The sequence below is a fragment of the Salmo salar genome, chromosome 03 (genome assembly GCF_965601325.2).
Source record: "Salmo salar chromosome 03, fSalSal1, whole genome shotgun sequence".
NCBI lineage: Eukaryota > Metazoa > Chordata > Actinopteri > Salmoniformes > Salmonidae > Salmo > Salmo salar.
The window spans coordinates 52,960,118-52,976,086 of record NC_138293.1 but is presented as its reverse complement, the minus strand read 5'-3'; the positions used below and the strand labels follow the sequence as shown (position 1 = coordinate 52,976,086).

The 15,969-nt window shown below is 46.8% G+C and overlaps 1 protein-coding gene across 2 annotated transcripts in view; it reads right to left on the bottom strand.

Moving 5' to 3' along the window:
- Positions 1 to 15,581, bottom strand: part of prr12b (proline rich 12b) — a 30,907-nt gene extending 15,326 nt beyond the window's left edge. The window contains exons 1-6 of one of the 2 annotated variants that reach the window (XM_082973575.1): positions 15,063 to 15,581; positions 12,654 to 12,808; positions 9,553 to 9,707; positions 9,128 to 9,289; positions 4,589 to 8,988; positions 3,160 to 3,360 (exon numbers count right to left, since the gene is read on the bottom strand). In XM_082973575.1, the coding sequence (XP_082829701.1) occupies positions 3,160 to 3,360; positions 4,589 to 8,988; positions 9,128 to 9,224 (4,698 nt within the window). In that variant the 5' untranslated portion in view covers positions 9,225 to 9,289; positions 9,553 to 9,707; positions 12,654 to 12,808; positions 15,063 to 15,581. The remainder of the gene's footprint in view (positions 1 to 3,159; positions 3,361 to 4,588; positions 8,989 to 9,127; positions 9,290 to 9,552; positions 9,708 to 12,653; positions 12,809 to 15,062) is intronic. The other variant, XM_082973574.1, reaches the window with a different exon arrangement.
- Positions 15,582 to 15,969: the final 388 nt, after the last annotated feature.

Here is a 15,969-nt window from a genome sequence, read left to right as displayed (position 1 = left end):
GCAAAGACATTAATCATATGTTCAAAAAATGAAACCCATATTCAATTAAAAGCAGTGTCCGGCCCCCTTGTTTCAATGGGGTAACATTTACATTTCTTGCATATCGGCACTGCTGTGTGCTACAAGAGAGGTTTAATTAATGATTCAATTGATGAATTGACTAATTGACTTTGCATTGTTGTCTAGTTGAGGTTATATTCCATGTTCTATAGAGTGACGTGAGGAAACCGGTCGCCACCGTTTTGGCTGTTCAACCCGCTTCAATCAATATGGACATCTGAACACACTTGAATAAGACAAAACAACAGTCTTTGTTGCACCCCTGTGAAAATGTTCTCTCTCATCAATTAAACTTACTGCATTATGTTAAAAAGGCATTACAGTCAATTGATACCAGTATATTTTTGTAATTACAACCGCTTTACAATGAGTAGAAGGCAAGTGATGAGAGTTAGGGAGGGATTGAATTAGATGGGGGATTTCGCTCCTCACCCCCCTACCCCTGCAAATCGCACAGAAATCTACACTGTTCATTTCATTGGCCACTTTCCTGTGTCCACACTCTCCCTGTTGCTGAGGCAACAGCCGCCATTTTACTTTTACCATGACCAACCAGCAGACATCAACAGATGGAATCCAGAACATCAAACTCACACAAAAAGACTCCATCTTATCGATCTCTAGCCCAACATAAGAAATACATTCAAAAGCCCCCCCCCCCATACCATACATGGCTGGCAGCTGTTACATTAACGCTCAGACTACAATTACATATTGATAGAGGATGAGGTGACTAAGTGCTTTGAGCACCTGGAAAAGGGCAGTGTACAATCTTAATGACTTCCTATGAGATTCCGACCATTATTATACAAATAACGAATATAAATATACAGTGCCTTCAGAAAGTATTCATACCCCTTGACATTTTGTTGTGTTACAGTCTGAATTTAAAATTGATTCAATTGAGACGTTGTCACTGGCTTACAAACAATAGCCCATAATGTCAAAGTGGAATTGTGTTTTTAGAAATGTTTACAAATTAATAGTCAATAAGTATTTAAACTCTTTGTTATGTCAAGCCTAAATACTGCAAGTTCAGGACTACAAATGTGCTCTAAAAGTCACATAATAAGTTGCATGTACTCACTCTGTGAAATAATAGTGTTTAACATGATTTGTAATGACTACCTCATCTCTGTACCCCACACATACAATTATCTGTAAGGTCCCTCAGTCGAGCAGGGAATTTCAAACACAGATTCAACCACAAAGACCAGGGTTTTCCAATGCCTCGCAAAGAAGGGCACCTATTGGTTGATGGGTCAAAATAAAATAAAAAGAAAGCAGACATTGAATATCCCTTTAAGCATAGTGAAGTTATTAATTACAATTTGGATGGTGTATCAATACACCCAGTCACTAAAAAGATACAGGCATCCTTCCTAACTCAGTTGCCAGAGAGGAAGGAAACCGCTCAGGGATTTCACCATGAGGCCAATGGTGACTTTAAAACAGTTACAGAGTTTAATGGCTGTGATAGGATATAACTGAGGATGGATCAACAACATTGTAGTTACTCCACAATACTAACCTAAATGACAGAGTGAAAAACAGGAAGCATGTACATAATAAAAATATTCAAAACATGCATCCTGTTTGCAATAAGGCATTAAAGTAAAACTGCAAAAATGTGGCAAAGAAATTAACTTTATGTCCTGAATACAAAGCCTTATGTTTGGGGAAAATCCAGCACATCACTGAGTACCACTCTTCATATTTTCAAGCATAGTTTTGGCTGCATTAGGTTATAGGTATGCTTGTCATCGGCAAGGACTAGAGATTTCTTGGGGATAAAAATAAATGGAATGGAGCTAAATACAGGCAAAATCTTAGAGGATAACATGGTTCAGTCTGCTTTACAACAGACACTGGGAGACAAATGAACCTCTCAGCAGGAGAATAACCTAAAACACAAGGCCAAATCTACACTGGAGCTGCTTACCAAGAAGACACAATGTTCCTGAGTGGCCGAGTTACAGTTTCGACTTAAATCGGCTTGAAAATATGGCAATTCTTGAAAATGGCTGTCTTTCCCAGAAAGACCCACAGCTGTAATCGTTGCCAAAGGTGATTCTAACATATATTGACTCATGGGTATGAATAACTAATATAAATGAGATATTTCTGTATTTCATTTTCAATACATTTGCTAACATTTCTAAAAACATGTTTTCACTTTGTCATTATGGGATATTGTGTGTAGATGGATGAGATTTAAAAAAATATTTAATCCATTCTGAATTCAGGCTGTAACAACAAAATGTAGAATAAGGGGCATGAATATTTTCTGAAGGCACTGTAAATATTTAATACTATATATGATGAATTGAAATATATAAAGTCAGATGTTGATTAAAAACATACTCATTATCACATCTGGCAGATGTCCAAGTTCTTTTTGGGCCTAATTGTTCATAACAGAAATATTTCAGTTTTCTTTGCAAAATGTTTGTCAGTTTTAATTTCCCCTCAGAAAGAGAGACAAGTGATCCCTCCCTCCCAAGCTGGTGTGTATAATGTGACAGGAAAGAGGAGAAAACTCTCAGGTGTGGTCACACACCACAGAGCGTCAATCCCCAAAAACACACTTCAAATACCTTTGTCGTTCTCAGAGACGAATCCCAAATTCACCACTTTGAAGTGAGAAGCTCTGCCGAACATGAATAATTTAAAAAGATATCAGCTACACCCACTAATGAGAAGGAATCTCTTTCGAAACCTCAGATACTGTAGCTACAGTGCATAACAACAAATCAACAGTGAAGTACTGACCAGGGAGTTCAGTAGAAAAATAAACATCATTGCTGATAAAATATATATATATTTTTTAAATCTTAGTTATTTTTTTTGTCAAGGCAATGCATCACTACTGATTCTCTGAAATTATCCCTTAGTGTCCTATAGAGAGAGGCCTACCTATCACCCTTGCCCAAGGATGTACATGTAGTGGTAAGTAAGTTTGGATAAAGCTGAACACTGGTCAAAATGACAGATGGTGAGTGACGTAAACGTTAACGCAAACAATAACGTAATAGGTACGATTTACCGAATAAAAAACAGCAGGTAGAATCCAAAAAAGACAAAGGCAGATGCACTCACCTCCTGGGCTTGAGCTTTCTGCTTCATCTTCTCCTGGCACCTGGTGATGTTCAAGTCCATCCCAGCGGTGGTTCCTGGACTCAGGCCCAGGGAAGGGGCCGAGCCCACTGACCCGTCAGAGAGAACCGGGTCGGTGCTGGACAGGGAGTCTGTCCTTAGCAAGGAGTCCGAGGGAGACATAGAGGGGATAGGCAGCTTGATCTGAGAGATGTAAAGAGGGGATGGAGGAGAGTGATGGGTGTAGGGAAAAGGGGGAAGGAGAGAAGGAGGAATGAGGGTATTAGGGGAATGGTGAGGGAAAAAGAAAGGGATAGTTGAAGTGAGGGGTATAGGGATAGAGGAAGAGGAAGAGAAAACGCAGAGAAAGAGTTAGTGGGGTAAGAGAGGAAATAACACAACTGATTATTTAGTGCCTTCAGAAAGGATTCACACCCCTTGACTTTTTAAAATGTTGTTGTGTTACAGGCTTAACTTAAAATTGATTAAATTGAGATGTTGTGTCACTGGCCTACACACAATACCCCATAAAGTCCAAGTGGAATGATGTTTTTAGACATATTTACATATTAATAAAAAATTAAAAGCTGAAATGTCTTGAGTCAATAAATATTCAACCCCTTTGTTAAGGCAAGCCTAAATTACTTCAGGAGTAAAAATGTGCTTAACAAGTCACATAATAAGTTGCATGGGCACAACACATCACTGAGTACCACTCTTCATATTTACAAGCATGGTGGTGGCTGCATCATGTTATGGGTATGTTTGTCATCGACAAGCACTTGGAGTTTTTTGAGGGATAAAAATAAACAGAATAGAGCTAAGCACAGAGGAAAACCTGGTTCGGTCTGCTTTCCAACAGACATTGGGAGACAAATTCACCTTTTAGCAGGACAATAACCTAAAACACAAGGCCAAATATTTCCTGGAGTTACTTACCAAAAAGACATTGAATGTTCCTGAGTGGCCTTGTTAAAGTTGACTTAAATCGACTTGAAAATCTATGGCAAGACTTGGAAATGGCTGTCTAGAAATGATCAACAACCAATTTGACAGAGCTTGAAGAATTTTAAAAATAATATTGTGCAAATATTGTACATTCCAGGTGTGCAAAGCTCTTTGAGATTTTCCCCAAAAGACTCACAGTTGTAATCCTTGCCAAATGTGATTCTAACATTTATTGACTCAGCGGTGTGAATAGTTATGTAAATTAGATGTGTCTGTATTTCATTTTCAATACATTTGCTAAGATTTCTAAAAACATGTTTTTACTTTGTCATTATGGGGTATTGTGTGTAGAATTCAGGCTGTAACACACAAAATATGGAATAAGTCAAGGGGTATGAATACTTTCTGAAGGCACTGTAAGCTTTACGGAGTCCATACAACTCGCTATCTAAACATGATATCACTCTGCTCATGTCTCCCTTACCTTGATAGGCTTGAAAGGTTTATGGTGCTGTGGATGCTGTTGATGAAGGTGTTGTAGGTGCTGCTGCTGTTGCTGCTGTTGAGGTTGTATATTTTGCTGCTGCTGGAGGTGATGGTGCTGCTGTTGTTGAAAGTGCTGTTGTTGGTGGAACTGCTGCTGTTGTTGTTGTTGCTGATATTGGAGGTCGGGTACTTTGTTCATTTCTCGGTGCATCTCTATCATCCCTTCCTCCTTCCTGCCACGCCCCCTACCCCGCCCACGACCCCTGCGGGTCTCCCCACCTACATTTCCCATCAGCCCCCTACAGTAGGGCGGCTCCGGGAGCGGGCGGATGCGAGGGCGCCCTCTGGGCCGAGGCGGCCCTTCACGTTTGGGTTTGGTTGGTTTCCTGCCCCTCTTCTTGGGCCCGTCGTGGGGTAGGAGCTGGGGAGGGGGGCCAAGGGAGGGGTAGCCGGACGGGTGGCAGAAGTCCAGGTCGCCCATCAGAGGGCTGAGGGAGCCCACCCCCGAGGCCCCTCCTCCTCCAGCCTTCCTGCAGCTGGACACCAGGTCGGGGAGGAGGTCAGGAAGCCGCCGGCTGTTCAGGCGGATGTCAGCGGGAACATCAGCCTTGTCCTCGTCATCCTCGAACTCATACTCCTGGGCGTAGTTCTTCTTGGCCTGCGGCTGCGGGTCGCGGCGCTGCTTCAGCAGGTGGAAGGAGCTGGTCTTCAGCAGCTTCTTGGGTCGGGAGGAGCAGAAGATGGGCGACGTCAGTCCGGCCAGACCGGAACCTCCAGCCACACCCGTACCCCCAATCATCTTGTTGGCGGAGCCGTCCCCAGGAACTCCCCCTGGAACCCCCAAGCCAAGACCTGGGGTCTGGGACTGGATGAGGCCAAGCTGCTCTGTGTTCACAGTGGAGGGGAGCTCATGGGTTTTCAGGGAGTCCAGGTCCAGATGCATGGTGCTGTTTTCTGTTTCCGTGAGGCTGTGGCAGTACCCATACCCCTGGTCGCCATGGTGACCCATCATGTCATAGCCACCTCCTCCATCACTGGTCTTGACGTCCTCCATGCTGTCTGGTCCCTGTCCACGTGCCTCAGACATACCTTCCTGCACCCCTTGGCCTGCCCCGGGACCCCCGGCGCAGCTCGACTTGGAGTAGTCGTCAGAGCAGAACATATCCTCCATGCCGGGGAAGAAGGAGCGATCCTCATCCTGTAAGAGGGAGTCTGGGAAACAGATGGAGGTCAGAGGCACAAACCTTTGCTGCTGCTGCTGGCCTTGGCTCTGGCCCGCTTTCCCCACGGGACTCACAGTGTCAAACTGGTGCTCTTTGAGCTGGTCCAATTGGGATTGGCAGAGCTGGGGCTCCTGGTCCCTCTGATGGGGCGGAGGCTGTTGCTGCTGGGTCCCTGCGTTAGTTGCCAGGTGGTGGGAGTGGGGGTGGGCATGGGTGTGCGGGAGGGGGTGGTGCGGGTGGGTCTGCTGTTGGTGATGGACGTGGGGGTGGTGTGGGTTGAGGTGGTGCAGGTGGGAGGGCGTGGTTATTCCCAGGTCTGGCTCGGAGAGGAAGTCGTGAAGCTTGGAGGCAGTTTGTTGGGAGTGGTGATGAGACGGCAGCCTGTGCTGCTGTTGTTGCCTGTGTCCGTCACCACTGCCCCCATCTCCTCCCCCCACCCCACTTCTCTCCACGGCCCCTCCACTGTCTCTGCTGTTGGCACGAGACAGGGTGCGCTCCAGCATGTCCAGTGGAGAAACCGAGTTCTGGCTGGCCTGGCCGTAGTGGGCCTCCATAGCCTGGGACTGGAGTTGGAGCTGCAGCTGGGATTGAGACTGGGGCTGGGGATCCACCCCCGCTTGTCCCCCAGGCTCTGCCTCTCCACCTGCCCCCATCATGGCCTGCTGACTCATGGAGTGCTGCTGCTGCTGAGAAGCAGCTTGCTGGGTGTCCATCTTGTTGCGGGTAGTGTGGGACAGAACAGACTGGAGCATGTGGGCAGTAGGAGGCTGCTGGGGCTGGTTTGGAGGGGAGTCCATGAGGGAAAGGGAGGGCTGGGACTGTCGGGGCTGCTGCTGCAGTTCGGGTGTCTTCCGCAGGTATGGCAGCTCGGACGAGTCGGGAGGCTTTTTGAGCTCCATGTGAGGGTGGCCATGGGAGTGGGGGTGGGCGTGTCGGGAGTGCTGGGTGTGTTGGGGATGTGAGGGGGCCTGCGAGGGATGGTGGGGGTGCTGGGTGTGAGGGTGTTGGGAGTAAGGGTCGCTCCTGCCGTAGTGCACCACTGAGCCGAGGGAGTCGTGTTGCTGCGGATAGGGGACGTGAGGGTTGGGGTGGGAGAGGGAGTCTGCCCCCCCTCTTCCTCCGCCGGCTCCTGCTCCAGACAGCCCTCGTTCATTCTTTGCCTGCTGCTGCTGTTTCTTCAGAGACATCTCCAGCTGGCTCTCCAGGCCACCTCCGCTGACGTTACCTGTAGTACCGGGGATTGTGCTGTTGGTGGCACTGTTGGTGCGGATGACACTCTGCAGGTGGTAGCGCTCCTCAGAGGCCTTACTCAGGTCGTAGGCCAGACCTTTGCCCCCATCCCTGGCCTGAGGGATGGACTGGGGCGGCTGCTGCTGCTGGGGGTGGTGCTGGGACGGGTGGGGCGCAGGGCTCTGGGCATGCAGCAAGTGCTGGATCAGGAAGTCATCGTCATCGTCATCCTCCTCGTCTTGAGAGCGCTCCACTCCCAGCATGTCGGTGTCTGGCTTGGGCTTGGGGGGTGTGGGGTGGTAAGACTGAGGCTGGGGGCCTCGGGTGTCGGGGTAGCCCTGCGGAGAGGACAGGAAGGCAGGGGAGAGGACGGAGGAAAGGTATTTGTTCCCCCCGGCTCCCCCGGGGGACTGGGCAGGGCGGGCGGGAGCAGGAGAGTGCAGCCCAGGTCGAATGATGCCAGAGTTGCTGGAGGGAGAGGGGCTGGAGTCAGGGAGGTGGTATGAGCTGCCTCCTCCAGCTCCACTGCTACCACCTGATCCTGCACCCCCACCTCCTGATCCACCTCCACCAGCCCCGGACCCTGCCCCGCTGCCGGCTGACCCTCCACCCCCCCCAGACCCCAGGAGGGCAGGGGAGTGCCTTGGGCCGCCGTACCCCAACGAGGGACTGCCTGCTCCCCCGAGGGAGGTAGGCAGCGAGCTGTATCCTGAGTCCGTCCCGTAGACCACCTCGGCAGAGAAGGAGCGGCCTCCTGGCCCTAGTCCTCCATACCCTTTCCCAGAACTCCCAGGGCCAGAGGTCAGGTCCTGGGCCTGGGGGGAGCTGAAGCCCCCATAGGGCTGGTGAGAGGGGAGGTGTGAGGGAGGGGGCTGACTGGGAGAGTAGGACTGCTGCTGGGGAGGTGTCTGTCCAGGGAGGCCTGCGGTGGGCTTGACGGGGGCCACAGGGGACCCGTATGCTGACAGGCAGGGTTTAGGAGGAGGCTGCTGGGCCGGGGCGGAGGAGACTGGAGGGGGAGGTGGGGGAGGGGGCGCAGACTGAGTTGGGGGCTGCTGTCTGGATGGGGCTGACGAGGAGCTGGAGGAAGGGTTAGGGTTGGAGTTTGAGGAGGACGAGGAAGCTGAGGGCGGGGTGTGGGGGGTTCGGGACGACGAGGAGCCCGAGGAGGAGTAGCCGCTACTGGAGCTGGAGTTCTTAGCCCCCTTCCCTAGACCTCCACCTGATCCTGACGAGGAGGCGGCTGAGGAGGTGTACGGGGTCTGGATGATGGGGCGGTACACTTGGTCTGACCGGGGGGAGGGTTTGGGGTCTGCTGAAGGGCTCTGCTCTCCCAGCGGACTGCAGGACACCCCTCCATGCCGGTGGTGGGAGATCTGCTGGTACCCCGATGCCCCACAGCTGAGGTAGTGCTGCAGGGGGTGGGGGGCTGAGGAGGAGAGCTGGGACTGAGCCGGAGAAGAGCGCTGGTAGTGCTTGATCACACTGTCCTGCCGGGGGATGGCCCTTTCCTGGGGTGGCTGGGGCGGTGGGGGGGCGGGTGCCGATGAGAACACAGAGGCGTTGTACAACTGGGAGGACTGGTCCTGGAGCTGGGAGGACAGCAGGTTAAACTGGGGAGGGGGTAGGTGGCGGCCGGAGGAGGAGGAGGAGGAGGTTTGCGGCGGGCCTGTGGGGTCCTGCGACCCTCGGTAGGTGGCGCCCTGTGAGGAGAGTAAGCGGTCGAATCCCAGGCTGGACTGCGAGGGCGTCTTGATGTGCAGCAGGGGGTCATGGGGGGACAGGAGGCCGTTGGACGTGGGGCTGAAGGTGGGGGAGTCCTGGAGGGAGAGCGAGGCGCCAGGAAAGGACCGGCCAGAGAAGGAGGCTGGGTGCTGGTAGGCCGAGATGGAGGAGGAGGGGAAGGAGCCAGACCCGATGAAGAGCTCTGGCTGAGTGTGCATCGCTACGGGAAATGGAGATGGAGAGAAAGACAAGTAACAGATATTATTATAAATGTGCTGCTGTCCTTCATAACACTTAGAAAATGATGAACACCACTCAGTTGTACTTGAGCATGACTCAAGACTGGCTCCTGCACTCACCAGTCTGCCAGGAGGGTGTTCGAAACTGGGAGAGGAGGGAGGAGGCTGAGGGGGGAGGCTGCCGACCCTGGGACTCCAGTGCTGAAATCAGGTTCATGACAGATGGGTCTGGACCAGAGGGACTGGCATGGTGTAGCCCAGTATCAAACAGCCCAGATAAGCCTAGAGGACATAGACACAAAAGCATTTACTCAACCACACACATTTTTCTGTTTATAGTGACTCATCTAAACAACAGTCTAGTGTAAACAAAAACACTTTGATAGAGAGAAAAATGTACATGCTCTCTGACTGTGTGTATAGGACAGGACAATATTGTACTGTAATAACAGGTAATCTAACATTCTATATGACAACCTTTTGGCATCATGCAGAGACCTCAATTTCACATTTCAATCAAGGTTCATATTAGCCCGGCCCCTTACCTAGACTCCGCCCAGCCCCCCATGCCCCGCCCTGTCCAGAGCTGCCAGGATGGTGATTGGTTGCGTAGCCCTGCAGAGGGTGGGGGGTGCCATAAGCCTGGCGATGGAGCAGCTCTGAGTTCGGATGGGAGGACCTAGAACTCCCATACACCAGGCTGAGGAAAGAAGGGAGGAAGGGGTGAGAAATCATGAATTAATGAAAAGTTGGATTATTCTTCTATATCGGGGTTATCTAAATCGAGATCTGCAGTACAGCTGTTTTTTCCCAACCAAAACAACTGTAAACATCCAACAAAATAGTAGTAGTGTGAGGGAAATCAGCAAATGCAAGGCTCTCTGCACAGATAAAATCCTGTTCTAACCACAAAGCCTAAACAACAACAATGCATTCTAGTCCGGTTGACAGTGTCTCCCAGGCTTTGGTGATGGATGACCTTTCTAATCTACCTATACTCTCTTGTAGAGTTGTTTACTTAGGCATACCATACTGTATAAGGTCAATATCGCCCTTTCCAGCCCACACCATAAAATATGAGCCAGTCTTACACTTTACACAGGGTAACCTAACACTCAAAATAAGGTATTGTTCATCAATATCAGCCGCTAAATAGAACTGGGAGCAACATTCACATGAAAGTCTGAATGAAAAGAAAGGTTTTGAACAATCACTCCCACTTCCAATCACTTACTTGCACAGAGGGGAAAAACAACACCCAAACAGAGACGGTGTCCCAAATGGCCTGGTCAAAAGTAGGGCACTATGTAGGAATAGGGTGACATTTGGGATGCAGCAGGGTACCTTTTAGGATGCAGTCAGTCTCAGAGAACAGAAAATCTCCATAGAGTCAAGAAATCAAAGGTTGGGCATTTTCATGAAGTCACCACACTACAGTGCAGTGTAGTCTCTACATTTAAATTCTATTACTTCCTTCATTCATTAATGTGGAATACACTCAAAACTATTATGCATAAAGATATTTATTATTAACTGTTTACTTATGAAGTCCTGTGGTTGTATTTTTGAACTGCCTGATAAACATAGCCTTTTATCAATTAGATGTGCTCACCTCCTGCGTCCTCTCTCATCGGTCCTCTCTCGCCTCCTTTTGAAAAAGGCCAAAAGTAATTGAGGAGAGGCGGCGAGGAGATGGAAAGTGGACGAAAATGGCTCGTATGAAATGAGACTCTCCTTCTCCAATCGCACGTCAACAGGCAAATTAAGTTTACAGGGTGGAATCCGGAATCCCAAATTAAATGTATAAACTGATCAAAACGATTAAGCTAGTGCACAACCTTTTATCAATAAAAGGATAAGTATCATATTATTTTTAAATGTTTGCATGCTTTTTCTTAAAGGGGGTTTGGCAGATTTCAAAACTCTTCCATGAAGGACTCAGGTAGGATACACTTGTGCTTCCTCGCCAAAAGGAGGACATCAAGGAAGGGAGGACTGGATTCTGTTTGCCTGCTAACGAATTTACACACTCTTCGACCACTCATCGGTTTCCGGGCCACGGAGGAGAGAGGACGGAGGAGAGAGGACAGTCTTTTGCTCCAACGAGAAAACCGGAATATCACCCTTCGGTTCTCTTCAGTGTAATGTGATGTTGATTGGCCACCACTCTGTCACCATTCAACCAATCATGTGACTGTGACTAGCCACCTTAGCTGATTGGAATTGCTGTTCCCCAGTCATGCATAGAAAGCTAGCAGCAGAGGCGAGCGGTTATGACTGGACAACAAAGTGATGAGGCGAGACCCATAGTGGTTTCATTGATAAAAGTGTGGTGACTGTCTGAGTGTGTCAGTCGCTGACTCCTCCTCCTCCTCTGCAGCCGTGCTAAGTTTAGCCACGGCTCGGTTAGCATACGCCACTATCTGACTCAGGAATCAGGGGTAATTTTCTCTGAATATGACACGTCACTGTGTTCAGTATTCTTGAGTTTGGCACATCCATATATTCTACTGAAATCTTACTAATATGTTAATTAACAATATAAATATTTATGGCTAAATGCTAAAATAACAAACTGAATCCTAATCCCTAAATGTCGATTTCTATGTTTAAGAAATTGGTTCCATTGAAATGAATGGTTCTGGAACTAGACACTATATACTAGAACCAGACGCGGTCAGGTTCAGTACTTCCACTTTCCCAGAATATATGTACATTGAGAATTCAATGGGCTAAGAAAATGAATCAATAGTATGTATTTAGTTGAGAGCTAATCTCTTGTACTGCTCAGATGCAATTTTCAAATGAGTGCACAACCTCTCCACCTCTTCCCATCCTGTTCTCTCTACATCATCTCCTCTCCTCCTTCAACCTGTCATCTTTTCTCCTCTCCTCCCTACATCTCCTCTCCTCCAAATTCAACCATTCCTTCTTTCTTTTCTTCTCTCCTCTACATCTCTTCTCCCACCCCCTCCAACTCTGTGTCGGGCCATATAACCATGATGGAGTGAGCTGCAGTCCTCAAGATTGTGAAAGAGGGGATGAATAAAGGAGGGGGAGCTATTAATCCTTCATTAAGACTGCTTTCGCAATCAACCCCTGTTCATTTCACTGTGCCGTTCCGTCCAGGCAGGTGTATGATGATAATAGGCTCACTAGTTTAATACACTAGACATTTGTCTTCTACAGACATGCCTGGTACTAGTAAGAGCTGGTAAGAGCTTGGTATGGAGATTCTGAGCTAAACAAATGTATTCTACTGGTATTATTACTATGGTTAGTTGAGTGCAGCAGAAGGCATTTTTTGGAACTCTGCTGTATTTACAATACAATATGATTCAGACTACCAATGGGCCAGACGACCAAAATGTTGTCACGGCTACCTGCAAGCATGTACAGGTATGATACCAAAATAGATGTAACCACTATACAGTCTCATACAATCAATGAACTGATTAAATGACTCATACATATTGGAATATGTTCATTAATTGCACATTAAAATAAAAGGTTTCTATAAACATATTCACTTCAATCTAAATGGCTGAAGATAAAATATTTTGTAACTGCCATCCAATGTTGGTTAGGTTCATTACCCTAGAACAGTAGTAGAACAGTAAAGTAGTAGTAGTTTCTGTTCCTTTACCTTTTTCAATAAAGGCAGCCAGACAATCCCACATTAGGGAGCATGAGGTCATCATAAGAACACCAGGACTACATCAATCTGCCTGTGGGCTTGGAGATGCCCTTGACTCTGGGATTCAGCCATCAAAAAAGAAACTGCTGGCTAGGCTAGATCAGCTGACCCGCAAAAGAACACACACACACACACACACACACATATATATATATATATATATATATATATATATAATTAATATATATACATATATAATTTTGGGGCCTAAATACTCCTTGGTTCAAAGATAGGATACAGTAGTAGGCTACATACAACACTGTCAGTTACCAAGGTTACATGCAACAGCCTATTCTGCATAAGCAATTACTATAGCTTTGAAATTGTTTGTGCAGTGATTTAATCATTTGCATCTTTGATGAACCAATGAGTATTCAGGCCCAAAATAGAAAATATGGTAACACATTATAAGGACAATATAATAAGTGGCACTACCAGTGAATGACACTGTAATAGAGGGCACGATTAGGGCTTTATGCAATTACTCCATGCACACGATCAGTCGGAACGCAACATTTATTTGCCTGTGGGACTAATACTTGAGAATTATGTTACTTACAACCATTATGCAATGGTATTTTGCTCATATTAAATCTTATCGCCAATCTGGAATTTCACAGTATCTGCGTTTAAAAAAAAAAAAATTGTGTTTACTGCGAGCTACACTGTTGGTACATGTAACGTACGCTCTGTAGCAAGATTGATTTGGTTGTCCCGGCGACGACTGGTAATGTGCGTAGCCTTTGAAATGTAAGTAGGCCCCAATTCATTAAAACACAGAGACGAGGAATTTTAAAAGACACACAATGTGAAACATTGTAACATTTCGTTACATTAATAACGTTCTTACAATATATCATTCCCGTTTTAATTCATGCGTTAACGGAAATGAAAAGATGATTGAGATATTTTACCAGTACGCCCGTAAACTTAGCTAACGCGTTAATGTTAGCTGGCTAACGTTCGGTGGTTAGAGTTAAGCAACTGTCTCTCAATACCGCATAACATGAGTTAGCTTAGCTGGGTAGTGAGTTCTAGCAAACATCACACAAGCCATCGTTTTGGCTAATGACATTTGTTGGTGTTTATGATCGATTCTTGTACATTTTACTTTGTAGCCAAAGACCTGCAGCATTGAGTCAATGCAGAATAATTTAACTTGAACAGAACAACTAACGTTAGATAGCAAGGACAACAGTTAGCTGTAACCTTTAAGCTAGCTAACTTTACCCCAAAATGGCTATAGCTAGTAGATGTTTTTCTCGCATGAATGAAAATGCAGTTGGTGCACACAAAAAAGTAATACACCTATCGTTGCACCTGTTAATGATACGCCTATCATCTAAACTTGAGAGTGAAGTTAGGCAGTTACTGTATTACACACGGTGTACCGTTACCAATTTAGCCAAGTTTCCATCAATACAATTTCTAGGCTTAAAGCTATCTATGGGTTATTATCCCAATATAGAAAAACACTTGCACTAACATCCATGCTGCAACTGCTGCTGCTTTAATAATGGGATTTAAGGTACTCGTGGTTGCAGTGAGTTAATTAAAATACCTTACAATTCACTAGCTAGCTGTCACTAAATTGTCACTGTTGTTAGCTAAGTTATGGAAAGTGTTTACTCTAATTGTTTGAGGATAGCTGCATATCTTGATTTGAATTAGCCTACACTCATCATACAGTGTATTAGCGAGAATGCGAGACGATGAAAAAGCAACCCTGCAGCACCACCATTTCTAGCGATTTCATTTGTAGACAGTGTGCTAGCTACAGTAATCTGCCGACAGTAGCCTAGCTACAAACATTGCATTTTGCATCGTCAAATACATTTGGTTTGTATATCTAATTAGCACCAAGCGTTGCTTTGTAAACGTATTACGCAATCAATGCATTAGTAAAGACAACCCAGTATGCATTCATATAATTATGGAATATTGTGAAAAATGCAAATGTTCTTTGCAAATATCATTACATGATTTTTTTTCTTCATGTCTGATTATACACTAGCCAGCTAAAGCTAGCTGTATCCTCCCAAGTCCAACCCATCCCCCCTCTTTTCGCCCCTCTCCCCCTCTTTTTTTCTGTCTCGGTCTACCTTCCGTATCACGTATTAACTCTCAATCGCGTTCCTTGCATTTTCAAGACCCCCCCCAATCTTGCTAATGACAATACTGATAGCCTTGCTATAGCCTACCTGGCGCTTGCAAACAATGTAATCTATATATATAATCGGAGCGATAGAGGGAGCACAGATTGCATTGCCTCTATCGGCATGGGCATTGTTACAGCAAGCTAAGCATATTTATGCATCCAATGTATGAGGGCGCACATGTACGGGTACAAATGCTTACCTTGCCTTGGCCGATCTCTCGTAACTCCATCCCGTACCAGCGCCCAAATCACCGAACCCTGTACCAGGATAATTTCTTTCCATTAAAGAAAAGACGAGAGATGAAGATGGAGAGATAGTGAGGGGGTAGGGGAGGGAGGAGATGTCTTAAATTCTCGCACGCTATCACTCCCTGTGTCCTTTTTTACCCCCTCTGCTCAGTGTCTGTTTATTTCTCCCGATTCACTAGCAAGTCCTCAAGACTGAGACCAGCACGGAGGGGGAGAGGAATGGAGGGGAGGAGAAGGAGGAGGGGGATATGGAGGATACAGAGAGGGGAGGAGGGGGTGGATGGGGGGGTCACACCAACCACCACCACAAAAATCCGGTTTCTTCCTTCCCTCCCCTCTTCAGCTCGCTATATATTTCAATGTCTATTGTCCTTCTAGGCACCACCAGCGATTCAGCTGATGCTAGCACGTAGCCTAAACCAGTCTGTGCACAGCAAAATATTTGGTGCCCATTTATCACTCTAGAATGAAGTACGCTCTCTTACCATCCCGTTCCCTACGTTGTTGAAGTATTGCATTTCTAAATGTATTTGGAATATATATATAAAATGTGGCGATTCTATTATAGCGACAGTGTCTATTGTTTATATTTTTGGCTTGCCAGTTCCCTCTCCAAAATACATTTACACACACCCCCTCCCTAATATTGGTAGCCTAGGCAGCCGATAGTGGGCGCTAGAACTGCACTATTGTGTAGAATTGATGTTCCCAATACACTCGTATCCACCGTGCTTGCCTGACGAATCAAACTGAATTATTTGACTGGTCTCTGTTCGCAGCATACTTCAGTCGGAGATGCCAGGGGTGATGGACGAAAAGTAATCAGCGATTGGATAATCTCTAACCGGCTCAGAAATG